Genomic DNA, 25,746 nt, shown 5'->3' with positions numbered 1-25,746 from the left:
ACTATACTGTAAGAAAAACGTTTTTTTGGGGGGCAGTGCAGAGTATGTGGGTCAGGATTTGTAGAAAGATGTCTCTGTGTCGGTAACTCCAGACGACATCTGATGGGCCTAGGCTGGCAGCTTAACTGTGATGTTGACATGTGGAAAATCACAGCTAAATCACTTCACTGCAAGTCTGTCTCGTCTTGTGTAGCAAAATTTCCTGATATTCTCCAGATGTCTTGCTGAATTTCTCGAATAAATGATCATGCTACGCGTTTATGGAGGAGAACAATTATTCCCTCACTCTCTCTGCCTCTCTATCACTCTCTTTCTTAATAACTCTCTCTCTCCCCCTCTCCCTTTCTTTCCCTCCATACTGAAATAGGAGCCAGCTCTATTTACTTGTCTCCTGTGAGGCCGGCCCTTGTGGGCCCATCAGACTTGTGGAATGTTCCTCTTTTGTCGCCCTTTGTCAGGCCGTTGTCATTACTGTGCAGGTGGATAGTGTGAGCGGGGGGGGCGTCAAAGGACTGCATGAGGTGTGTGTGTGTGTGTTTTAGTGCTACTCCCCCAGGCAGCACAGCTGAGAGAGTGGGAGGGGCCAGCTTCCAGGCCTGGTGCGAGAGCAGGGCTGAGAGGCAGAACAGTCCGAGGAGGGAGTCTCTAAGCGTGTGTGTGTGAGAGAGCGAGAGACAGAGACAGAGCAGGGAGCTCCGTGAAACTACTCGACCCAAGGCTTTCCTCCATGGGACATACTGGCTGTGGGCCTCTCTCTGGGATTTGCAGTCGTGAGGAGGCTTCTGCCCACCGCTGTTGACCATGCAAGGCAGGGCGGGCAAGGCTCCTAAGAAGGAGCTGGTCATCGAGTCCCCTCAGCAGTACAAGAGCTTGGCGGGCGCCGAGGCGGAGGGGGAGGCCACGCCACAGGTGGCGGTAAGTTCCCAGGGGAGTCCGACTGGGAAACCACTTCACCGTACGGTGTCTCTCTCTGTCTGTCTGTCTCTCTGCCTCTCTCTGTCTCTCTCTGTCTCTGTCTCTCTCTCTGTCTGTCTCTCTCTGTCTGTCTCTCTCTGTCTGTCTCTCTCTCTCTGTCTGTCTCTCTCTTTCTCTCTCTCTGTCTCTCTCTGTCTCTCTCTCTCTCTGTGTTACCTCATCCGTGTGCACAGTAGTAGGTTGGCTTTCAATCAGGTTAACTCTGAAAATGATGTGGAACATTGTTGTGGTAAAGTTGTGGTGTGTGTGGTGTTAATCTTGTCTCCTTGACTCTCATACTGTGCCCTGCACTGCTACGCTGCTCTCGAGTCCCACTGGCTTCTCCAGATCTCAGTGACACCAGACAATGGTGCAGTGAAGGCTCACATTTCAAAAGTGCTTTGTTAGCGTCGAGGAGTACGTTGAACTTCCCTGGTGTTACTCTACCTGGAACAGTCAGAGTGCTGAACTGGGCCCTACATTCTTCAGAGTTAATGACTGTACACCTCTCTTGTAAAAGCCTCATTCAGCTCAAAAGTCAACTTTAACGACAGGGAAATGGGCTGTGGCCGGCGGCATTGCCGGCCGTCTCTGGCGGAGGGCATCCCTCGCTAAATATCATTTTGAATCTGGCGGTGTTTGGGGGAGTTTCACCTTGTCTTCTCTTGGGGATTTAAGTTGGTTACAGGTGCTGATCTGTGAAGCCCTCGTTGCCATTGCTTGTAAAGTAAAAAGAAAAAAGGGCTATACAAATAGCATTGGATTTGATTTGATTTGTCTGCAACTGTGGCCTGCTCCCTAGGCTAGATCTGTCAGCACAGACCTCACAGTGCCCCATTGTGTGAGGCGGGAGAGGGGCGCATGGCAGCAGAGAGCGAGATGGGGGGGGGGAGGCCCAGCTGGTGGAGGGCTGGGCCTCGTATCGGAAGATTGTGTTTTCATTTCTCCTCGTTTACGGTTGGGGTTTGTTTGGACAGCTATTTACTCAGATGTTGGTGGGCGGCCAAAAGAAAATGATGAGTCATTTGTCACGGGGGACTGTTGCTCTCGGTCAAATATTCTGCCCTGGTCAGTCATGTTTCAGGAGCAGTGTCAGCCTGACTCGTCATGGTGGTCAACGGATGTTTGGTCGTGGCTGACTCCTGTGGTCAGAGTGTGTTCTGCTGTGGCGCAGGCCGAACACAGGGGGCGCCGGTGAGCTGGAGGAGCGGATGGAGCCAGACACAGTGGGTAAACCTGTGGGTTGAGGGGAAATGACTGAGCTCCAGTTGAATGGTGAATGGACATTTTATAGTCCAGCACTGGCATTGTGGTCACTGACACTCACACACAACGTTGGAGGCGCTAGTGCTGATGTGTGTTTGTGTATGTGTGTGTCATTGCTATCGAAGGAGACCATCTGTCATCATCACTGGGTGAAAGCTTTAAAAGTGCCAATTCTGAGCGGGGGTCCCGAGCGGCCGGTCAGCCCTCATAGGTGAGCGTGCTCGGGGGGGGTTTGGGAGGTGAGGGAGAGGGACACTGATTGAGTGGCCTGTTAAAAACGCGAAGCCCGTAATTAGGCGTAATGTGCTCCTGGGGGAGGCTAACTCCTTTTAAATCCTCCCTTGTTGCCCTCCAAAGAGAGGGGTATTGTTGTCGTGTGGAAGTGGATAACGGAAACAGACCCCCTCCAGCCCCCCCTCCAGCCCCCCCTCCAGCCCCCCCTCCAGCCCCCCCAGGGCTGAGGAGCTGATAGGCTGCCTGGGGACGGCGCTGTACCCACTGTGAGGTGTGACATTCCTGCAGTCCACATGGCTGCAGACAGGAAGAGGAAGTGGGGGTGACACATGGCTGCAGACAGGAAGAGGGAAGTGGTGGTGACACAGGGCTGCAGACAGGAAGAGGAAGTGGTGGTGACACGGCTGGAGACAGGAAGAGGAAGTGGTAGTGACACATGGCTGCAGACAGGAAGAGGAAGTGGGGGTGACACACGGCTGCAGACAGGAAGAGGAAGTGGGGGTGACACAGGGCTGCAGACAGGAAGAGGAAGTGGTGGTGACACGGCTGCAGACAGGAAGAGGAAGTGGTGGTGACACATGGCTGCAGACAGGAAGAGGAAGTGGGGGTGACACACGGCTGCAGACAGGAAGAGGAAGTGGGGGTGACACATGGCTGCAGACAGGAAGAGGAAGTGGGGGGTGACACATGGCTGCAGACAGGAAGAGGGACGTGGGGGTGACACATGGCTGCAGACAGGAAGAGGAAGTGGGGGTGACACATGGCTGCAAACAGGAAGAGGGAAGTGGGGGTAACACATGGTTGCAGACAGGAAGAGGAAGTGGGGTCGATCAGCGGCGTGTTCAGGAGGACACTGTGAGGGGACGTCGGGGCACGGCGGCGACGCCCCTCCGTCGTCATAGAGATGTGGAGATAAGGGAGATGCCACCGGGACGCAAACACACACATTCCACACACACTACACACACACCAAACACACCACACAGACACGCACATTCCACACTAACACCACACACACACACATACACACACACTGATTGTCTCGTCCAGACTGTTATCTCAAGCAGTCTTTAATCATCTTTCCTGAGTCACCTGGCCTGTCTGCCCGTGTGTAGAATCTGTCTCTGTCTGCCATAATCCCTTCCTTTGTCTTTATGAAAGTGTGTGTGTGTGTGTATGTGTGTGTGTGTGTGTGCGAGAGACGTACAGAGACAGAGAGATAACGGAAAGGAGACCTCAAGTGTTTTTAGATGTAATAGATGTCAGCAGAGAGGGTACAGGCTGCGAGATTGTCGGTGTGTGTGTGAATGTGTGTGTGTGAATGTGTGTGTGTGAATGTGTGTGTGTGAATGTGTGTGTGTGAATGTGTATAAGCCCTTGTCTTCTGCCGATGGTGATAAAGCTGGCAGCAGACAGGGTGGCTCCCTGGTCCCTGTCCCCTGTCCCAGACGCCATCCTTAATCTTCAAGCACAGAATCCTCCCCGGTCAACAACACCACTAGCTGCTTTGTCTTAGCACGGGTGCTAGCAATGCTAGCCGCTGAGTCACTAGCACGGGCGCTAGCACCGCTAGCAAAAACGGGTCCAGTTTCCTGAGCCGTTCCTCTGAGGTCATCTTTGCTTGATCAGGAGCAGATGTGGAGGCGGTGTGCAAGCTGCAGGACAGCTCTCCAGCCCTGGAGACCCGGCTACGGCCGTCCCTTCACACCCTCACTCTCTGGGCGAGTCGCTCTGTCAGTCAGCTCTGCCGAACGCCAGAGGGGAGTTTGAGAGCGCTGTAGCGGTGAAGCTGTAGAGGCGAGGATGCACTCGGAAGGGAAAGGACAACGGGATGGGAGAAATCAGAGGAAGAGTTTCATCGCGTGGAGAAACCGGTCCCTGCACCACGTTCATCTCGCATTACCAATAAAGTATTCTTCTTCCTTCTAGCTTTTAAGGTCGCTGTGCACTCTGATTCTTCCATGTCAAATCACGTTTCATCTGCGTAGCCTTTTACAAAAGTAGTGTTACAGAAGCCTTCACAGATCTCTGAAGATCAGCAATCTACAATCACCCTAACTCCTCAAAGGAGGTGAGATGTTGTGCTGCAGCCTGTGGTGTTGTGGCACATCAGAACCAGATCCCATGCGTTCAACATCAGCCCGTTTCAAAGCCACCTCTGATTCTAGGACTGGTCAAATATGAATATTGTTGGTGCCAACGGATGTTCTCATGCGTTGTGTTTAATGGCAACATTGATGTTATTGAATTCCTTTGCCTGGCGTGGCACAGTGACAGTCTGTACTGGTGGGATAATTCTACGCGACAAAACTGCTACAGATTCTATCTGGAATGTCGTCCTGAAGTCTTATCGTGTACTTGCAAGGCATTCTGTTGGCACAAACAGCACCATCAGACAATGAGATGTTTTCAAATCAACTCCAAAGCAGATTATGAAACGGCCTAAACGTCTAGTTTTCTGTTCTTATCTACAGGCTGCTGTGGTTTCCACACCCCGTATGCCGTGTCCGATACGAACGCGCCTCATGTAGCTCATGCGATTTGTACGGTACCGCAGGCAGCGGGGTCGTCGTCATGGAGACGGTTTGTGTTGACACGGCTGTATGTGGGGGTGCTGTGTCAGAGCTATGTGCTGCCTATCAGGGGGGAGGTGAGGTCATCACATCCTACCGTCTCCCGGACGGATGTGTTCTCCGTGGGCGGCAGTAGTGCTGCAGCACTTTTAGCCTGTCATGGTGTGTAACGCATAGCATCTGTCTCTGTGGTGGGGGGGTGTGTGTGTGCATGTAGGTGTGTGTCTGTGTGTACTGTCCTCTTCACTTCTCTGTAAAGATCCACACAAAGCTCTGTTGTGGCCATGTCTACTGTACGGTTCTCCTTTGACCTTCTGTATGGTCACTGTACACCAAACAGTACAGTATCTGTGACCTCGCGTGATCAGTGAGCGTACAGCTCCCTTATCTCTACAGGACAGAGTCTCACTGGGGGTCTACACAGTACAGTATCTGTGACCTCGCGTGATCAGGGTTCCCCAACTTTACCTTGCAGAGCGACGGCATTCTCAGCCTGGTCTGTTTATACACACGCTGTGATTTGAGACTCTGTGCTCTGTCACGTCAAGGTGTCCAACCCAGAAGACGGCTAATCTGGTACCCCGTCGATACCCCTATCCTCCACACACCCTCCTCTCCTTCTCCCTCTCTCTCTACCCCCGCTCCTCTCCTCTACATTACATTTACATTTAGTCATTTAGCAGACGCTCTTATCCAGAGCGACTTACAGTAAGTACAGGGACATCCCCCCCCGAGGCAAGTAGGCTGAAGTGCCTTGCCCAAGGACACAACGTCATTTGGCTCAGCCATCTGAATCCCATCCTTCCTGCTAGCTCACAAAGCTCCATGTTCCACAGGCAGGCTAGCTGTCATTTCCAGAGCTCCTCCAGCTCCTCTGGGTGTGAAGGTGCCTGCGTCCCCCCCCCTGTCAGCTCTGGGCTGACCCCTTCCTCCACGTCTGAAAAGAGCTCTCCTGGACAGCTGTCAAATCCTCCTGGAAGGAAAGCTCAAGTCCGGAGCCCATTCAGACAGCTCCAACACTTGGTCCTACTGAGCTGAAACATCGGTCTTGAAATATTCTCCAGAGTGTCTTTGTATTTAGAATGTGGATGTGTGTGTGTGTGTATACACCTGTGCATGAACCCAGCTTGTGTGTGTGTTTCTCTGCAGGTGAAGCCTAAGGTGATCGAGCCGCTGGACTATGAGAATGTGCTGGTGCAGAGGAAGACTCAGATCCTCAGTGATGCCCTGCGCGACATGCTGCAGTTCCCCCTGGAAGGACTTCCAGGTGAGACACACTCCTCCATGGGCTGGGGACCAGGGCCAGGGCTGGGACCAGGGCTAGGGCTGGGACCAGGGCTGAGACCAGGGCTGGGACCAGGTGCTGGGACAAGGGCTAGGACTAGGACAAGGGCTAGGACTAGGGCTAGTACCAGGACCAGGACTGGGACTAAGGCCAGGACTACGACCAGGGCTAGGACTAGGACCAGGCTAGGACCAGGACTGGGTTTAGTGCCAGTGTTCTACATTTATGTAGAAATCTTCCCAATATGAATGAAGTTCATTAGAAGTCACAATGAGGTCTTGATTACAGATTACAGGAGGTTTTTCATGTGGTGTCAGTTAAACACAGTCAATGAGCCTCCCTCCCCACTTGCGTTTCACATGTTTCAGCTGTGCGTGTGTGTGCGTGTGTGTGTGTGTGTGTGCGTGTGTGTGATGATGGCGCCCGGGCGTGTTGAGAGGGAAGGGCGAGGTCGTCTCTAGAGGGGTTCCTTTTGTTGACGTTCCTCCTTCCTCCAGCTGAGGGAGGCTGGAGGGGTCCAGGGGTCAGGGGTCAGCTGCTCTAAGTGCTTATATTGGCCCCCTGTACCGTGAGTCCCGGTTATCTCCAGACCCATTCAGCCGGACGGACACTCGCTCACAGTTTCCACCCAGTGGGGCCCTGCGAGGCTGGAAACTCTGAAGCAGGAAGGTGTCCCGGCTGTGGAGCTCCGGGAAGTGAGAACACTTAGGAAGATGTGCTTAGCAGCAGCTAAGACACACATCCTCCAAGCTGACCCCCCTGGATGTCTCAGGGCCCAGATCACTTTGTACAATCAACGTTTTTATTGTTGATTTTTTTTCTTTTCTTTCATCCTCTTTGACAGCTTCCTTTTGTTTCACGGGCCTTGAAACGTTTTGGCGTTTCTGAAGAATAAGTGGTGAAGGGTCCCAGCTTGTTGGCTGGGGTCTGGATTAGGCTTCGGGGGGGGGTGGTGTTGGGGCTGGGGAGGGGAGGAGGGAGGGTGCAGGGTGGGGGAGGAGGGAGGGAGGGTGCAGGGTGGGGAGGAGGGAGGGTGCTGGATGGGGAGGAGGGAGGGTGCAGGGTGGGGAGGAGGGAGGGTTGCAGGGGTGGGGAGGAAGGAGGGTGCAGGGTGGGGAGGAAGGAGGGTGCAGGCTGGGGAGGAGGGAGGGTGCAGGGTGGGGAGGAGGGAGGGAGGGTGCAGGGTGGGGAGGAGGGGAGGGTGCTGGATGGGGAGGAGGGAGGGAGGGTGCAGGGTGGGGAGGAGGGAGGGAGGGAGGGTGCAGGGTGGGGAGGAGGAGGGAGGGTGGGGAGGAGGGAGGGAGGGTGCAGGGTGGGGAGGAGGGAGGGAGGGTGCAGGGTGGGGAGGAGGGAGGGTGCTGGATGGGGAGGAGGGAGGGTGCAGGCTGGGGAGGAGGGAGGGGAGGGTGCAGGGTGGGGAGGAGGGAGGGAGGGTGCAGGGTGGGGAGGAGGGAGGGTGCATGCTGGGGAGGAGGGAGGGAGGGTGCAGGGTGGGGGAGGAGGGAGGGAGGGTGCAGGGTGGGGAGGAGGGAGGGTGCAGGCTGGGGAGGAGGGAGGGTGCAGGCTGGGGAGAAGGGAGGGTGCAGTGTTGGGGAGAAGGGAGGGTGGCAGGGTGGGGAGGAGGGAGGGTGCAGGGTTTGCTGAAGGTCAGGCAGCTGGGGGGGTTCGGTGACAGAACCAGCCGGCCTTGACCACGTGCCCCCCCCCCCCCCCCCCCGCCCCCCCCCCCCCCCCCCCCTCTGTCTGGTCTGTCGTTGGCATTCCATCGCCTGCTCACACAACAGGCCTTGTCAGGGCAGCAACAGGTGATCCTCCGCTCAGGGGAGAGACGAGGTGGTGGGGAAGAGCGTGTGTGACTGAACGCCAGCATCTGTCCAGGCCTCTGGAACCCTCTCGGCGTCTCTGGTTCTTTTTGTTCTGGTTGCGTGTCCGGATCGCCTCCCGCCTGAAACTGTAAAACGTGGGGGGTACGGTGGATGTGGTATACTATATGCTGTATGCTATATTTCTCTCTCTCTCACACTCACACTCTCTCACACACACACACACTCTACACGCACACAGGCGGATCTCCTCTGGCCACAGTGCCTGATTGTGGTTGGTTTCCTGGCTGTTGTGTAAATCCTCTCATTGGCAGACCCTCAGCTGGAGAGCCGCTGTCAGAGCCCTCCCCTCCTCACCCTTCCTCACCCCTCCCCTCCTCACCCCCGCCCTCCCCACCCAGCCCAAGCGCCTCTCATGGCTTATATTGGCCCCCTGTACCGTGAGTCCCCGGTTATCTCCAGACCCATTCATCCGGACGGACAACTCGCTCACAGTTTCCACCCCAGTGGGGGCCCTGCGAGGCTGGAAAACTCTGAAGCAGGAAGGTGTCCCGGCTGTGGGAGCTCCGGGAAGGTGAGACACTTTGGAAGATGTTGCTTAGCAGCAGCTAAGACACACATCCTCCAAGCTGACCCCCCTGGATGTCTCAGGGCCCAGATCACTTTGTACAATCAACGTTTTTATTGTTGATTTTTTTTTCTTTTCTTTCATCCTCCTTTGACAGCTTCCTTTTGTTTCACGGGCCTTGAAAACGTTTTGGCGTTTCTGAAGAATAAGTGGTGAAGGGTCCAGGCTGTTGGCTGGGGTCTGGATTAGGCTTCGGGGGGGGTGGTGTTGGGGCTGGGGAGGGGAGGAGGGAGGGTGCAGGGTGGGGAGGAAGGAGGGTGCAGGCTGGGGAGGAGGGAGGGTGCAGGGTGGGGAGGAGGGAGGGAGGGTGCAGGGTGGGGAGGAGGGAGGGTGCAGGGTGGGGAGGAGGGAGGGTGCAGGGTGTGGAGGAGGGAGGGAGGGTGCAGGGTGGGGAGGAGGGAGGGTGCAGGGTGGGGAGGAAGGAGGGTGCAGGGTGGGGAGGAAGGAGGGTGCAGGGTGGGGAGGAAGGAGGGTGCAGGCTGGGGAGGAGGGAGGGTGCAGGGTGGGGAGGAGGGAGGGAGGGTGCAGGGTGGGGAGGAGGGAGGGTGCTGGATGGGGAGGAGGGAGGGAGGGTGCAGGGTGGGGAGGAGGGAGGGAGGGAGGGTGCAGGGTGGGGAGGAGGGAGGGAGGGTGGGGAGGAGGGAGGGAGGGTGCAGGGTGGGGAGGAGGGAGGGAGGGTGCAGGGTGGGGAGGAGGGAGGGTGCTGGATGGGGAGGAGGGAGGGTGCAGGCTGGGGAGGAGGGAGGGAGGGTGCAGGGTGGGGAGGAGGGAGGGAGGGTGCAGGGTGGGGAGGAGGGAGGGTGCATGCTGGGGAGGAGGGAGGGAGGGTGCAGGGTGGGGAGGAGGGAGGGAGGGTGCAGGGTGGGGAGGAGGGAGGGTGCAGGCTGGGGGAGGAGGGAGGGTGCAGGCTGGGGAGAAGGGAGGGTGCAGGGTGGGGAGGAGGGAGGGTGCTGGGTGGGGGAGAAGGGAGGGTGCTGGATGGGGAGGAGGGAGGGTGCAGGGTGGGGAGGAGGGAGGGTGCAGGCTGGGGAGAAGGGAGGGTGCAGGGTGGGGAGGAGGGAGGGTGCTGGGTGGGGGAGAAGGGAGGGTGCTGGATGGGGAGGAGGGAGGGTGCAGGGTGGGGAGGAGGGAGGGTGCAGGGTTTGGCTGAAGGTCAGGCAGCTGGGGGGTTCGGTGACAGAACCAGCCGGCCTTGACCACGTGCCCCCCCCCCCCCCCCCCCGCCCCCCCCCCCCCCCCCCCTCTGTCTGGTCTGTCGTTGGCATTCCATCGCCTGCTCACACAACAGGCCTTGTCAGGGCAGCAACAGGTGATCCTCGCTCAGGGGAGAGACGAGGTGGTGGGGAAGAGCGTGTGACTGAACGCAGCATCTGTCCAGGCCTCTGGAACCCTCTCGGCGTCTCTGGTTCTTTTTGTTCTGGTTGCGTGTCCGGATCCCTCCGCCCTGAAACTGTAAAAACGTGGGGGTACGGTGGATGTGGTATACTATATGCTGTATGCTATATTTCTCTCTCTCACACTCACACTCTCTCACACACACACACACTCTCACACGCACACAGGCGGATCTCCTCTGGCCACAGTGCCTGATTGTGGTTGGTTCCTGGCTGTTGTGTAAATCCTCTCATTGGCAGACCCTCAGCTGGAGAGCCGCTGTCAGAGCCTCCCCTCCTCACCCTTCCTCACCCCTCCCCTCCTCACCCCGCCCTCCCCACCCAGCCCAAGGCCTCTCATTGGAGCTTGTTATCAAATCGTATCTCAGGGAACAGGGACTTAACTGTTTAGGAAAATAAATTCTGAGGCGGTGTTTATATTATCTCCATCTGGTCTTGATCAGCAGGTTCTGGAGGTGGAGGGGAGGAGGAGGAGGGGGGAAGGGAGTGGGAGGGGGGGGGGAAGGGAGTGGGAGGGGGGAGGAGGGGGGAGGGGGGAAGGGAGTGGGAGGGGAGACAGGCTCCGAATGTATCTGGGATCAGGGGAGAGGGGACCCTCCTCTCCCTGCTTCAGGTTAAGATGTCCGCCGGCCGTGAAGCCCGCCGAACAGGAAGTCCTGTCAGCAAGCTGAGCCACAGGAATGCCTCCGACACGTCTCCTCTTCCCAGCGCCGAGCGATTTCACAGTCGCAGGAGGGTTTCCAGAACACCATATACGCCTTTAATATCCATAGGCCACATGGGGAAAACGTGAGATAAGCAGAGCTCCGTTGTAATGGTCACTTCCTGAATCTTTATGGAGCTCTCCATGCATCAGGGGCATGCATCGCGGTAGGAAGCCCAGGACAGATGGGTGTTCTGGGGGGAAGGAATACCATCAGCTCCCTGGAGGATTGCAGCTGTATCCCCTGGTCGTCATGCTTCTTCCACAGAGCCCCTGAGTGCTCCTCAGAGACCCCCTTCCCCAGCACTTCCTGTTTACCCACTTCCTGTCTCCTCCCTCTGGCCTCCACGCCTGTTTGTTTCTGCTGCTTCGATCATGGAGGAGATAATGATCTGGCGGCAGGAAACCTTGACCGAGCAGAGGAAGTTTAGGCCGTCAGGTTAACAAGCAGCGCCTGGCCATTGTGTTCCTCCCAGACAGAGAGCTTCTTAGCAGACAGTTCAGACGGCTGAGGGCAGGCAGAGTTAGCGAGCGCTCGTAAGTAAACCTCACATCCATCGGCCCTCGCTGTGGTGATTCTTCGTATCATGAAGATACCACCGTCTGTCACGGTCACTCGGTAATCACCCGGCCCGTCAACTGCCTCTGTGGGAAGCGCAGTGGAGGCCAGAGGCGAGGAGAGTCTGCTGCTACCGCGCCCGACACCCCAGCCACACACACCTGCTGCTCTCTGTGGCGCTGTTGTTCAATCAGTCCCATTGACAGTGACGTGGAACTTCTCCTCCTTATGCGATTGTGTGTAAGGTGAATGCATGTATTAAGAGGGGTTTTTCTTCTGACAGGATAATAGATACATAGATACAATAGGTGTCCGTGACATCTTATGAAAGGGAGGGTCTGGTGGCCGAGCGGTTAGGGAGTCAGGCTTTTAATCAGAAGGTTGCCGGTCGTGCTAAATGACATTGTGTCCCTGGGCAAGGCACGTCACCTTACTTGAAAACCCTGTCTGCACTGTGCCACAGTACCAGTAACCTGGTGCAATGTGTTTGTACTCAAGTAGTCTTTTGTTGTTGTGGGGTGAGATTTCGTCTGGTTCCTTTTTGTTATTTATTTGGGCCTCAGAGAGGAGATGATGAAGTCACTCACGGCTGGAGCCTCTGTGTCTCATTCCGCTGTCTGTGACACAGTTTAGGTTTAACTGCCATTGCCTCGTCCTGGGATCTGCCGGAAAACTCCCTCTTCTCCATCCCCTGTGTGTGTGAGAGAGACGTTCAGAGGTAACGACTAAAGCAGAACCACCACTTCTGCTGCCCAGGAAAAGCCACCGAGATTTATTGCAGTCTTGAGTTGCTTACCTCACCCTCTGCACCATCACCCAAGTCTTGAAATATCCTTCCCGGTATGTGAGGTAGCCACAAAGGCTCCTCCGTCCCGGGTTATCTTTGGATTGCGTCCCGGTGAAGCTCATGAGGATGCGGGCCGAAGGAGGTTTGAACTTGAGGTTTTGTTGAAAGTTTGCTTTTGCTTTTGTTTGTTTCTCGCTGGGTCGTGTGGTCTGAGTGGAAGGCAGTGTGTTTGTGTTCCGTTTCCCATGCTGGAGCGAGCTACCGAAACAGGGGGTGTCCCCAAACTATTTTTAAACTAAAGATCTAGTCACAGAACGACTCCTTTTTAGCCATCATTATCAAGAGGGCGATAATGATGTCCATTAATGTGTCAGAACCAGATCGCTCTGGAGAATTAACAACGAAGCCTCGCTTGGCGCGAGGCTGGCCCCGGGCAGGCCAGGACCCAGGCAGGAGGAGGAACAACTCTTGGGCCTGCAGCAATATTTGGATTTCATAAGAACGACTCCCTATCAAGGCATTATTCATCTGAAAAACGTTATCTCTCAGGGACAGTAATTCAAAATGACTCCGAAAGAATAATAATTTCATTAACGGAAAAATGTCTGCTCGAGCAATAAATAGAAATGCAGCTCGCTGGGCCTAAGTGCGTGAAAGGGATTTGGAGCACAGGTTATTGTTTGAAAGGTGCGTTGTAAACTGTGGGAGCCAACTTTTGGCCACGGTTCTGGGGGTCCCATTCTTGATACTAGAGAGGTCAGTTCTGAAGCACGCCGTTGTCTTCCACACCACTCACTCTCCCAGCCATGTCCCGGCTCCCCACGGAGCGAAGGGAGCGGCGGTTTTCCAAAGAGAGCCGGAGGAAGGAGAGGAGACGCCTCTCCTTCCTCCAGGAGCAGGCAGGCCTGTGGGCGGGGCCAGGGCGTGTCCGTCGACCCGGCCCAGGGCCCAGGGCGTGTCCGTCGACCCCCGGGGCTGTGTGCAGGAGCATCCGCTCCCCTCCACAGACCCTCCCAAACACCTGATATCACTCTCCGACGTGGAATCACGTTTGGAGGGGGAACTCGGTGGAATGACGTCCAGCTGCGACCGCCCGTTCGCACTGAGACGACGGCTTCCGAAGTTTAGGCGTCATACCTGAAGAAACGTGCTTCCTACTTTCCATTCCGCTCTCTCTTTATCTAAGGTTTACGAAGGGTTTACGATGGAAGTTGATATCTGATACATAGCTGCGCGCCAATTCCTTTTCATTCAAACGCCGTCTGATCCTGGGTTTGTTTGAATCAGTCACACCCAACCTGTTTCTCCTGATTTCTCCAGATCTCGACTCTGAGACGCCAAGGAAGAACTCTCCACCCGACGGTGCCGGAGAACGCCGAGAAGGAGGCGCAGAGTCTGTTTGTCCAAGAGGTAAAGTCCCACCGCAGCAACAACCACAGCTACACCAAACGTGTGGTCTAGCTGTCCACAGCAGTGTTTTTATTGACAGTTAAGTGCTGGCTCTGAGGAGCTTCGGTTGCGAGCCAGCGAACCGTGTTGTTCCGTTAAAACTCGACAGGCTGTTCGGCCAGCCTCTGACCTGTCCACAGCTGTCCTTATCAGATTGTCAGGAAGTATGTACGCACACACACACATATAAACTCTCTGAGGAGTTCCCTATTGTTCAGAGAAAGTGTCCAGCCAAACTTATCCTCCATTTCTCCCCCTGATACATACTTTGTGACAATAGGGTTTTGTTGTTCAGTCCAGGATGATTCCGTTTTTATGATTCATTGTTGGAAGTGTTCCAGTCAACTGGAGTGTTTCTGTGATTTTGATCACCAAACAGCCAGCGGACTCGAGATGGTAAATAGAATTGTGTAACTTAACAGCACTCGTTTTGCTACTTTAGACCCTAGACCCGTGGTTAGACTGGTGTCTGTACCAAACCACTGGTATTATTACAACCCTTTAATGGGCTTACAATCTCTGAGACACAGATTTGAGAACAGTAGCAGTAGTTTATAGGCAGCCAACCCAACAGCAAACACAAACTTGAGCTGTTGTTCCACTTAGAAACGTACTTATCTCCATAGTATCTGTCCTGTGGGCGAACGCCCTGTAGCGCACAGCGTCTTAACCGCCTGTCTCAGCCCCTGTCATCCAGAGACACCTGCCTCCTAACGCTCTTCACCTCTCCAGTCAGAGGTCTCTGGCGGGGGGGGGGGGGGGGGGGGGGTGCTTCCTCCAGGTCCGGGGCAGGGTGCTGTTAGCCGGGACAGCTGCAGCATCCAGCCAGGCCCTCCCTCCTGCCTGTCCTCCGCTCGGAGCTTTTCTTGTAAACCACCGCCTCTTTCTGTAGAATGACCACTGCGTTCGGATGACATGAGGGGTGGGGGGAGGTTAACAATGAACAGATGTCCTGTTCCAGAGACAGGGAGATAGAGAGTCATTCCTTCCCAGTTATGGCCTGCTCTCGAAAGTCAACTTGATCCTGTAAACCTGGGTTAGGAGGGGAAAGCACACAGCCACACAAGCTCTCCCACAAACACCAAGACAGACACACAAACACACACACACCAACCTTTTGACTCTGACTAATGGAAGGCTGAGGTGAGCTTGTATCGAAACTGTTTCCACTGTCACTCTGCCCTGCCAGGATCTTAAAACTCACCCGAGGATTGACGTTCTCTACCAAGGTTTTACAGTGAAAGATCTTTTCCCTTTTTTTCAGGCTTTTTATCAGGTTATTCTCTCAAAGAAGGCTTGTGATTTTACAACTCACAGTTAAAGCCCAGGTGTCTAGGCATTGATTTGTTGATTGCATTTCATTTGGAGTTGCTGAGCTGATCCAAAGTTGTGCACTGTGAAGTCTATCCTCCATCCTCCTTGTGACAGCAGATAGCTGGTGGACGAGACAACCTTCCAAAGATCAACATTCCTCTTGATCCCTCTCCCTTTAACTGCTGACGCTCTAATCTGATTGGACGGGGAGCAAACGATTTTCAGAATAAAGTTCTAGAAAAGTCCAGAGACACGATTTACTGAACGATTTACTTTATTTAATGAAGTACCTTCTTCACAAATAAACAATATTAGGAGTTTTTCGATGACACACGCTTCTGTTTATTACTGTTAGCAGTGTTGGTGATTGTTCTAGCATAGATACACACACATCAACATCAGGTTATCAACTTGTATCTCTCTTTCTCTCTCAGTGCATAAAGACGTACAACTCGGACTGGCATGTGGTCAATTACAAGTATGAGGACTATTCTGGAGACTTCCGGCAGCTTCCAAAGTAAGTATGATTGTGACTTTGTAGTGATGAGGATGTTCTGTGTCCTAACTTCCTCTTTGGCAAGTTGAGACAACTACCATCTCTGTGTAATACATGGATGCCAGAGATGTTTAACAAAACATACACTCTCACACACACACCGCACATTAACACACGCACATTTACATTTAGTCATTTAGCAGACGCTCTTATCCAAAGCGACTTACAGTAAGTAAAGGGACATTCTCCCCGAGGCAAGTAGGGTGAAGTGCCTTGCCCAAGGACACAACGTCAAATTTGCACGGCCGGGAATTGAACCGGATTAACAGCCCAACTCCCTAACCACTCAGCTATCTGACCCCCCACATACACACAGTGAGAGTATAATCGTCCACGGTAGTCTAATCTTCTTGTCATTGTTGTAAAACTGGCGTGACAGCGCGATGCAGGAAATGCAGGTTTTGTTTTTCTTGCCAACCGTTAACAATAGAAGTCTTCCTCTTCAGTTCTCTGGTGGTTATTCCGAGTCGCCGTGGAAACCACCCCCTGAGTTCTGAGACTGTGATCACTTCCTAGATGGGATTTCCAGTATCTGTGGTGGAAATTTAAACTCCTAAATATGCCGTGACGTTGAGACCGTCGATTGAGGTGGCTGTCACCGTTCAGTGTCCAGGGAGGGTGAAACAATTGAACGTGACGCGGTTGGCTTGTAAAACTAAAGATTTTCCCTACTTCAGTTTTTTGAAGGCTGCGTTTGTTAAAAGGAAACTCATGAGAGGTGTTTTGGGAAATGACCAAGGCTGCAATGCTATCGAGTGACAGTGTACAAGATGTTTACAAACCAAATTAAATAGGTGAACAAAGTTCTTATTCCATGACAGAAATTCCCTATTTATTTGCTAAGTTCTGACTACTTTCTCATCCTCGTTTCCCAGCAAAGCGTCCCGTCCAGACAAACTTGCGGTGCATGTTTTCGAAGTGGATGAAGAAGTGGACAAAGATGAGGTGAGTCCCCCGCACACACCCAGCTACAGCTTCACAGAGGTCCCACAAACATTTTGGGAGCTCCCAAACCTCACTCGTCCGGTCAAAGTCCTGCCACGACCTCTCACCTCTAAACCCCCCCCCCCCCCCTCCCCATCCACCTGCATCTTACTTCTGCCAAACTATACTGTGTCAGGGACTCCAAATACCATGCGGCCACTAAACAAAGAATCCTCCACACGGTAAGAATCATTGACGAGGTTTCCGCGCTGCTCGCTGCGCTGTGTCAGCGCTGTCGGGAGGGACGGGGGATCGGGTGTCCGGGGACGTCTCCTCCTTTCCTAGAAACCGCCTCTCTCTGTGCTCACCAGGAACACGCCGGATCGGCTTTCACCCAACGAATCCGACTCCTTCGCCTTTTCCGACTCGGGTCCAGTTTAATGTCTGAGCTGAGCCTCGGTTTGTCGAAATGGGATCATTTCCTGGGGTTCTGTGAAGGACTTTGGTGGCTGATTGTGTTGGGGGTCGCCTCTGCTCTCAACGCTGAACGTCGAGGCTTCACTCGGAACTTCAGGTCTAACACTTGACTCCTGTCATCCACGCTTCATTTGACACTTAGCAGTGCAACGGCCTTGTTATTCCACTTTGCAGAGAAATGTTGGGCGTGTGAACAATGGAGCGAGACTCTGTTGGCCTTGGATTAGCTCTAGGGAGGGTTGACAGTGGACAGACACAACACATTATGTCCAGAAGAGGAATCACTGAGGGGAAAAAACTAACACCTGTGGTCTTGCTGGGACAGTATCTATCAAACAAACATCCCTATTCCCACCAACATATGTAGACAGTAAAGGGCATCTACCACACAGCTGAGGTATTTACCAGTGTGTCGTGTCAAACACTGCCCCCTGCAGGTAGCGGGACACTACATGCAGCCTAGCGTGCAAGAATTCTCTGTTTGGGTGGGTGGAGGTAAAGGTATAATGCGTCTAGCTTCAGTGCCCTGGTACAATGTGAGCTGTTTAAACACAGCTGGGATGAAGGCTTGTGCATTCCTGCGCTCCCCCGGTTGTCTCAGTTCAGCGTAGGTCAGATCCTGACTTGCAGCCTTTCACTGAACTTCCTCCTGACTGAGGACCACGCCCTTCAGACAGACCCCGTCCAGATTAGCCCTCAGCCCCCCCCCCCCTCTCCAGCCCTCCCCTCCTCTCTCTCTCCATCATCCTCCTCTCTCTCTCCTTCCCTCTCCTCTCCTCTCTCTCTCTTCCCCCCTCCCCTCCTCTCTCTCTTTCTCCATCCTTCTCCCCTCCTCTCTCTCTACATCCCCCCTCCTCTCCTCTCTCTCTCTTCCCCCCTCCCCTCCTCTCTCTCTTTCTCCATCCTTCTCCCCTCCTCTCTCTCTACATCCCCCCTCCTCTCCCCTCCTCTCTCCATCCCCTCCTCTCTCCATTCCTTCCTCTCTCCATCAGCTCTCATCTCTCTACCCCGTCACGTTTCACCTCACCCCTCACCCCTCACCTCCACACATGTCCCCTGACAGCTAACAGCTTGTCTGCTAAGCGCCCTCTCACGCGGGGCCAGTTGGCCGGCCCCAAGCAGATGATGGCAAAGGAAGTGGAGCTATTTCTCCTGAAATCCCCCCCAAAATAAATCCTCTCTCTCCCTTACACACACACACACACGCCAGACTCATGCCTGCACGTCCACCCAAGAAAGTATGTCATTGTTGTAGGAACAGCTCTGCTCTCTGTCCACATTAGCCTTACCGATGAAACGGCAGAGCATCTGGTTGATTTTCGGTGTCGCCCTGGGCCTCCGTCTAAGCACACCCCAGGCCCGGCCCTTCATAGGCAGGAGGATGACGAGTGGAAGCAGGCCCCTGAACACTTCCAGGCCCTCCCGGAGATGGCTCGACGATATGCTGAAAATATTCCGGGCCCTGCCAACGCTCCTCGAGACGTTTTACGAGTATTGTACCAAAGGGAAAAAAAAGAATCCAATAAGAAAACGCACGTCAGACAGTGCCATCTTGAAAACCCATTCAGTGCGGACGGCTTCCAAAACCGTCTGGGCCCAGATGGCTTCCAAAACCGTCTGGGCCCAGACGGTTTTGCCCCTGCAGTCTGTTACCGGAGCATCAGTCTAACCAGTCCAGTCGTGCTGAGAGAGACCAGGGCGGCCTGGATCGCCCGGTGCCTTGTCTCCTCGTCCCTCCACAATCCTCCCATTGATTTATGGCCTCGGATCGTTCCAGCGCTCAGGCTGGAGATGGCAGCCACATGCTCGGTCGCGTGTTCTGTTTGCCAGAGGAGGGCTTCACAGTGTTTACCCAGGAAACCGAGAGAGCTCGCGAGGGATCGGCTCATGAGCAGGGACGCCGGATCATACCCACGTGTTTATTTGGTCTCGTGGCGCGGGTCTGTCAGGTGTTCTGCTTGGTCGCTCTCCCAGAGACGTGCTGCACATCCTGCCCAGATCTCTCTCTCATGTCAATATGTCGGAGTGACTCCCACCGCGGTTTCTTCAAAGACATCTCAACCGCATACGTGAACCCGGGGCTTCTCTCGTTTGCGGAGGCCTTGGCAGCGAGTAGGCGTGGCGATGTTTTGATGTGGTGGGCTGTGTTTGTGTGTGACTGATCTCCTGCCCTCTCTCCTCTGCTCCAGGACACGGCTTCGCTGGGCTCCCAGAAGGGAGGGATCTCCAAGCATGGCTGGCTGTACAAGGGCAACATGAACAGCGCCATCAGTGTCACCATGCGGGTGAGTATCCACCGGAAACCTTCCCACCCCCCCGGCTCCGCAGCTGTGGCGGTCAGATCCGAGCGAGTCGATTCACGCTCGTCGGTGTAAACACCGCCCGCACGCACCGTCGAGCTGCTCGCTTTTTGGTGGCGCGGCTGGCTGAAGCGTTGTTTCTAAGAAGCGGTCGTTTCGTGTGCGAGTCGACACACTTTACACCCCACCGTGGGCAAGGGAGACAGGAAGCGATACTGCCAAGCGACGGCAGTACACCTGTAACCCATCTAGTCTCCAGAGAGGCAGGATGTAGATCTCAGGATAAGGTCGCAGGAACAAAACGGTTCTCTCTAATCCCCGAGGGCGTGGACTTCCTGGTCTCGCTGCTGCAAACACCGTTTCCCAAATCCCCCGCTTTAAGTTCTCCACGAAGTAACGTGTGACTCTCTTTTGTCTCCCCCTTACCTCTTAGTCTTTTAAAAGGAGGTATTTCCACCTGACCCAGCTAGGGGACGGTTCCTACAACCTCAACTTCTACAAGGACGAGAAGATCTCCAAGGAACCCAAAGGAACCATCTTCCTCGACTCCTGTATGGGAGTGGTTCAGGTAACTTCCCCCTCAAATTCCTCCCATTTCCTGGTAGCGTGGAGCCTAGGCCTCCAACAGGATGCCGGCAACACCCTTCCTGTCCAAAGCCCTTTCTCCTTCCAATTGTCACTCGTTTTCCCAAAGTGTAGCATAAACGTTTGTGCGTCACGTTCCGACTAGCGAGGAGTCGGAGGCAGCACCGGGGGATCCGTGATAAACTGGTTCCTCCATCATCCCAGGGTGACTTTTCCACCGCTTACTACCAGACCTGAAACCGGAGCCCTCCCATCCGCTCCCCCCCCCCCCCCTCCATCCCTCCCCCCTTCCCTGCAAGGTCATTCTTTACTGCTGACTTTTAGCTGCTGAAATGAGGTATGGGCCCGAGTCGTGCAGCCGTGCACTTTACTGCAGGCTGTCCATCGATCAGTACCACATGCTAGCGTGCCGACACCTCCAGGGACTGGACGTGGAAGCATCGCTATCCGCCGGCCCGTACGGACGGACGGAGAGATGTTGTTTCTACCGAGCCAGCGTTCAGCTGACATCGATGGGCTAGTTAGAGAGGATGGATCAGTATTGAATGGATGTGGTGGGTGGGAGGGTGGGGGGGTTTCACTGACGACGTTGAGGAGGACAGTGTGTGTGTGTGTATGGGAGGGGATGGTGTGTGTGCTTTTGATCTTGAAGACGGGGGTTTGCATGTGTAGCTGCGTGTCTATTCTCTGTGTGTGTGTCTCGCGTTAGTGGGTTCTTTTATCCACGGCGACGTACAGCACAGAGGACGTCTGTGACCCGTGACCTTTTGGCCTGCGGGCAAATGCTCTACCCAGCAATTCCCCCATGCTGCCCCTACAACGTCTTTACTGCACCGTAGACGTCGCTGTGTGGTTCCACGGTAGTTCCTGTGACCTCAGTGTGGCTCATGCCTCTCCAGCACATCCAGTGTCGAGGGAGGAGCTGATCTGGAACGGATTACCTCCTCTGCTCCAGGCGCACGGAGGAGTGATGCTAAACCGCACCACGTTTTACCCTGCGCTTAATCACAGGCTAGCGCTCGCCTAGAAAACACTCGCATACGTTAACACACACACACCCACACAATCCAGAAATACACACACAGGCGCACACACACCCACATATACACGTACACACACACAGAAGTACACACACACACCTGACGTCCCTGCGTGGCCAGAGGTCCGGTCTCCCGGGGCAGCTCCTCCCTCCCTCTCGTCTGAGCACGCTCCAGCCAGGCCCCCCATCCTCCACCCCCCCCCCCCCCCCCCTTTGTGCTCACTCTTTCCATGATGACAGAAACAGAGGAGGCAGCCAACAGCATATGCCTCCTCCCTTTCCCCCCCCACCCCCCTCCCCCTATCTGCCCCTCTCCCCCGCTCTGTATGGGGTGAGGTTTAGCTAACCGGCATATTGATCTCATTTGCACAGTTAATGGGGAATTGTGGGGCTCAGTACACATGGATGGATCTGGATGGTGTATCTAGCTGTGATATCTCCCAGCCCAGCGTCCTCGCCCAGGGTCGTCAGGGTTATTTAGAGAACTAGCTGAAGTCCTCCCCTCCTCGCACTGTCTGGCTGATGACTCCTCCCTGGTCTTTGTCCCAAACTGGGCTGTCCTGAATACGGTGCACTCTGAATACGGTGCACTCTGAATACGGTGCACTCTGAATACTGTGCACTCTGTAGGCCTCAGTGAGTCTTGCCTCTCTCCCTCCCCTGCCCACTCCCTGTCCTCTCTCCTCTCTACAACCTCTCCTCTCTCCTGTCCTCTCTCCTCTCCCTGTCCTCTCCCTGTCCTCTCCTGTCCTCTCTCCTCTCCCCATCCTCTCCTGTCCTCTCCTGTCCTCTCCTCTCCCTGTCCTCTCCTGTCCTCTCCTGTCCTCTCTCCTCTCCTGTCCTCTCCTGTCCTCTCCTCTCTCTGTCCTCTCCTGTCCTCTCCTGTCCTCTCTCCTCTCCTGTCCTCTCCTATCCTCTCTCCTCTCCCCATCCTCTCCTGTCCTCTCCTGTCCTCTCCCTGTCCTCTCCCTGTCCTCTCCTGTCCTCTCCTGTCCTCTCCTCTCCCTGTCAACACCACAGGAGGAAGTGCTCACTCGGCCTGGAATAACAGCCAGGAGGTCTGAAGCATGGCTCGTGTTGTTGCTGCTTTATTGAACTCCCACTCCTGACTCCCGGAATGATTTAAATGGCCACTCTGGCGGGAGGGGTTCTGTCCACAACCGTGGAACGACTCCTGCCTCCCCAGACCAAAACATCCTGGATGTTTACACTAATCATCTCAGCGTCCTCGCCTGTGGGTGTAGGAGAGGGGGGCGGCTCAGGCAGTCATAGTCAGTACGCAGTGAGATGTATTCATGTGGCAGACTCCTTTATATAAAGCAAAGTCCCCGGGGTGCGAGGGGATTTGGACCAGTAATGTCTTGATCCAGAGTCAAATGCTCCATCGCCGAGCCATACCCATTCCCCTAGTGTGGAGTTTGACTGCATCTCTGTTTGCGGATGGTGCTGGCTGCCTGCCATAGAGACCCGAGGGAGCTCTGCTGACATTGTGACTTCACTCTTCCTGGTTGATTAGGGGGTCAAGGGTCACGCCTCCCAGTGTGGACCCAGAGCTGTGGCGAGCACTCCAGACGGCCCCTTTAGAAGCTGCCTTTCCTGGCAAGACTGCGCTCGTAGTTACGCACATGGAAACTCTTTTTCCTCTCTGTTTGTCTCTCTCTCTCTGTCTTTCAGACTCTGTCTCTCTTCTTCCCTCCATCCCTCCCCCTTTCTGTCTCTTTTCTCCCTCTGTCTCTTGTCTCTCTTTCTCTCTCCCTCTACACCAGGGGTCGGCAAGTAACTTGGGCCACGGGCCAGTATTTTTCCTCGCCACTAGACGGCGGGCCAGAGTCTGGGTTACTGCCTATTTAGACGCTGCGATAGGTGCCCTTGCGATACGTGCACTCGCAACAACTAGGTCTATATGGAGAATGTACGGTGGCCCTGAAGTGCAAATGACACCCCCTAATATGAGTACATCCCCCAAATGAAAATACTCCCCCCCAATACGAGTCAACTCCCCCCAAATCGGATGACTTGTTCACCTCCCCCCAAAAATGAAAATACTCCCCCCCAATACGAGTCAACTCCCCCCAAATCGGATGACTTGTTCACCTCCCCCCAATACAAAAACACGCTCCCCCCCCAATACGAGTCAACTCCCCCCAAATCGGATGACTTGTTCACCTCCCCCCAATACAAAAACGCGCTCCCCCAAATGGAAAACAACATTACATTAACTCAAAAACACATTACATTAACTCTGAACGGAAAGGGTAGGTACCACACTTTAGCGCTGATTGGATGCAGTAGGCTAACTAACAAGAAATAAGAAATTGATCGACATAAGTACAAAATGCAATAGCCTGGCAGAGTTACGTGCACCAAAACATTTGTTTGGCTATCGAAGAATGTAGCAAATAGTAGGCTTCTTAGGCAAAAGTATTTCGAGTTAAATTTAAAAATCGATAGCCAAACAACTATCCTGGTCCACGTTATTCTGTCATTGTGGCATTTCATTCTTCTGTAGTGGACTATTAGTTTTTTCTTCTGAAAAGTCCTGATTCCTTCAACTGCGTTTTTAGCGTGCGCATAGGCTACTTATAGCCTATTGTGAAACGTCAACAGCAGATCTAAGATTATTTCATAGGAATGACCCTGATTAAAATAAAGAGTAGTGTAATGACTCTGAATTGTAAACATTAATGTTTCCTTCAAATCAAAACGATTAATTTCATGATAATGACAGAGTTACGTGGACTAGTTGTTTGGCTATCGATGTTTACGTTTAACACTGCAATTTATGCTTTTGCATACATAGCCTATGCTACATGCTTCGATACCGAAATAAATGTCCTGGTGCACGTAACTCTGTCAGGCTATTGCATTTTGTACTTCTGTCAATCAATTTCTTATTTCTTGTCAGTTAGCCTACTGCATCCAATCAGCGCTAAAGTGTAGTACCTACCCTTTCCGTTCAGAGTTAATGTAATGTGTTTTTGAGTTAATGTAATGTCGTTTTCCATTTGGGGGAGCGCGTTTTTGTATTGGGGGGAGGTGAACAAGTCATCCGATTTGGGGGTAGTTGACTCGTATTGGGGGGGGAGCGCGTTTTTGTATTGGGGGAAGGTGAACAAGTCATCCGATTTGGGGGGAGTTGACTCGTATTGGGGGGGAGTATTTTCATTTTTGGGGGGAGGTGAACAAGTCATCCGATTTGGGGGGAGTTGACTCGTATTGGGGGGGAGTATTTTCATTTGGGGGATGTACTCATATTAGGGGGTGTCATTTGCACTTCAGGGCCACCGTAAGAATGGGTAGGTCTACTACAAATAGCTAACGATAATAAACCATGTGCATGAGCCCATTGGTGGTCTGTTAACGAACTGTATCAACATGGTCGTCACTGTCATCCCAACGTGGTGGGTCGTCATCGTTGGTGCACATAAATACTGTCATCAAGTGAGAATAGGATTACTAGGACCTAGTCAAGGTTTTAATGTGAGGTGAAATCGGAACTTCACATTAATGCGAGCAAAAATTTAATTTTTTACCTGGCTTTTTCAGTTCCTCCTGGGATCTTATCCCTTCCATTTTATTTTTTTCGCTTCAGCTTAATCTAGCTAACTCCCTCCACAACAATAAATTATGGTTTGTGTTTGAGAAACATGCGCGACAACTGAACTGCACTTTTTAATGTACGGTCTGATCATGCGCTTAATTAGATTAAAACATAATGTAGCCTATTAGCTTACTTTTCAGTCACACAGTAACTTAACAAACTTAAGGCATATCCTGTTATTCGGTGTGTGAAAAAAACAAAGAGAAAGCAGGCGATCTTCTGGCCCAATTTATAAGCGGGCAAAGCGGCCCACCGTGAATTCTCCCTATTCTCCCGATGGCCATTCCGGGCCTGAAACTATAAATTAATAAGCAATGTCGTGGGGGGTGCTTTCGGGGTGCTTTGGTCTTTCTTGGGGGTGCTGAAGCACCTGCTAGCCCCTTCCTAGCGCTGCCATAGAGAGCGCTGCCCATGATTACTAACCATAACTGTGCTTTCACCTCAGGCGATCTGTCAGCCGTGAGGTGTAGCGATCATATGGTAGCGATGACATGGCGAAAAAATACTTCAGAAAAGTCAATAAGTGTATTCGACTTCATGCAGCGACGGCAGCGCCGACAGCCGGCTGCCTTGAAGCTGAGAATGCCATTGGTTACTTCAAGTCAACCGGGCTGCAGGCGACGCCGGCGCTGCATGAAGTCGACAACATCTAATGACACCATACCCAGTTTCCGGTTTCAAAATAAAAGTCGACGGGGAAAAAAACGTTATAAAAAATATATCATTGGAAATATTTTGACGGGCCAAATAAAATCGCTGGCGGGCCACAATTGGCCCGCGGGCCGCCTGTTGCCGACCCCTGCTCTACACGTCTCTCTCTCTCTCTCTCTCTCTCTCTCTCTACATCTCTCTTTCTCTCTCCCTCTACACCTCTCTCTCTCTCTCCCTCTACACCTCTCTCTCTCTCTCTCCCTCTCTCCCTCTACACCTCTCTCACTCTCTCCCTCTACACCTCTCTCTCTCTCTCTCTCTCTCTCTACATCTCTCTTTCTCTCTCTCTCTCTCTCTCTCTCTCTCTCTCTCTCTCTCTCTCTCTCTCTCTCTCATCATCTCTCTCTATATCTCTCTTTCTCTCTCCATCTACACCTCTCTCTCTCTCTCTGTCTCTCCCTCTACACCTCTCTCTCTCTCCACATCTCTCTCTTCTCTCTCTCTCTCTCTCTCTCTCTCTCTCTCTCTCTCTCTCTCTCTCTCTCTCTCTCTCTCTCTCTCTCTCTCTCTCTCTCTCTCTCTCTCCCTCTACCCCTCTCTCCTCTGCAGCCACTCCTGCTGACTGTTTAGTCTCTGGCTCTTGG

The 25,746-nt window shown here is 53.6% G+C and overlaps 1 protein-coding gene across 1 annotated transcript; it reads left to right on the top strand.

The window, feature by feature from the left end:
- Positions 1 to 38: 38 nt before the first annotated feature.
- Positions 39 to 22,554, top strand: LOC124465482 (dedicator of cytokinesis protein 9-like). Its single transcript, XM_047017287.1, is given in 9 exon segments — positions 39 to 915; positions 6,177 to 6,284; positions 6,286 to 6,294; positions 13,527 to 13,616; positions 15,404 to 15,486; positions 16,401 to 16,470; positions 19,116 to 19,211; positions 19,660 to 19,794; positions 21,871 to 22,554. Coding segments are annotated over 9 exon segments (780 nt in total). The 5' UTR covers positions 39 to 801; the 3' UTR covers positions 21,946 to 22,554.
- The last annotated feature ends 3,192 nt before the right edge of the window (positions 22,555 to 25,746 follow it).

The sequence above is a fragment of the Hypomesus transpacificus genome, unplaced genomic scaffold (assembly GCF_021917145.1).
Source record: "Hypomesus transpacificus isolate Combined female unplaced genomic scaffold, fHypTra1 scaffold_511, whole genome shotgun sequence".
NCBI classification, from domain to species: domain Eukaryota; kingdom Metazoa; phylum Chordata; class Actinopteri; order Osmeriformes; family Osmeridae; genus Hypomesus; species Hypomesus transpacificus.
The sequence above is the reverse complement of the archived record's forward strand: the minus strand, read 5'-3'. Positions and strand labels throughout refer to the sequence as shown.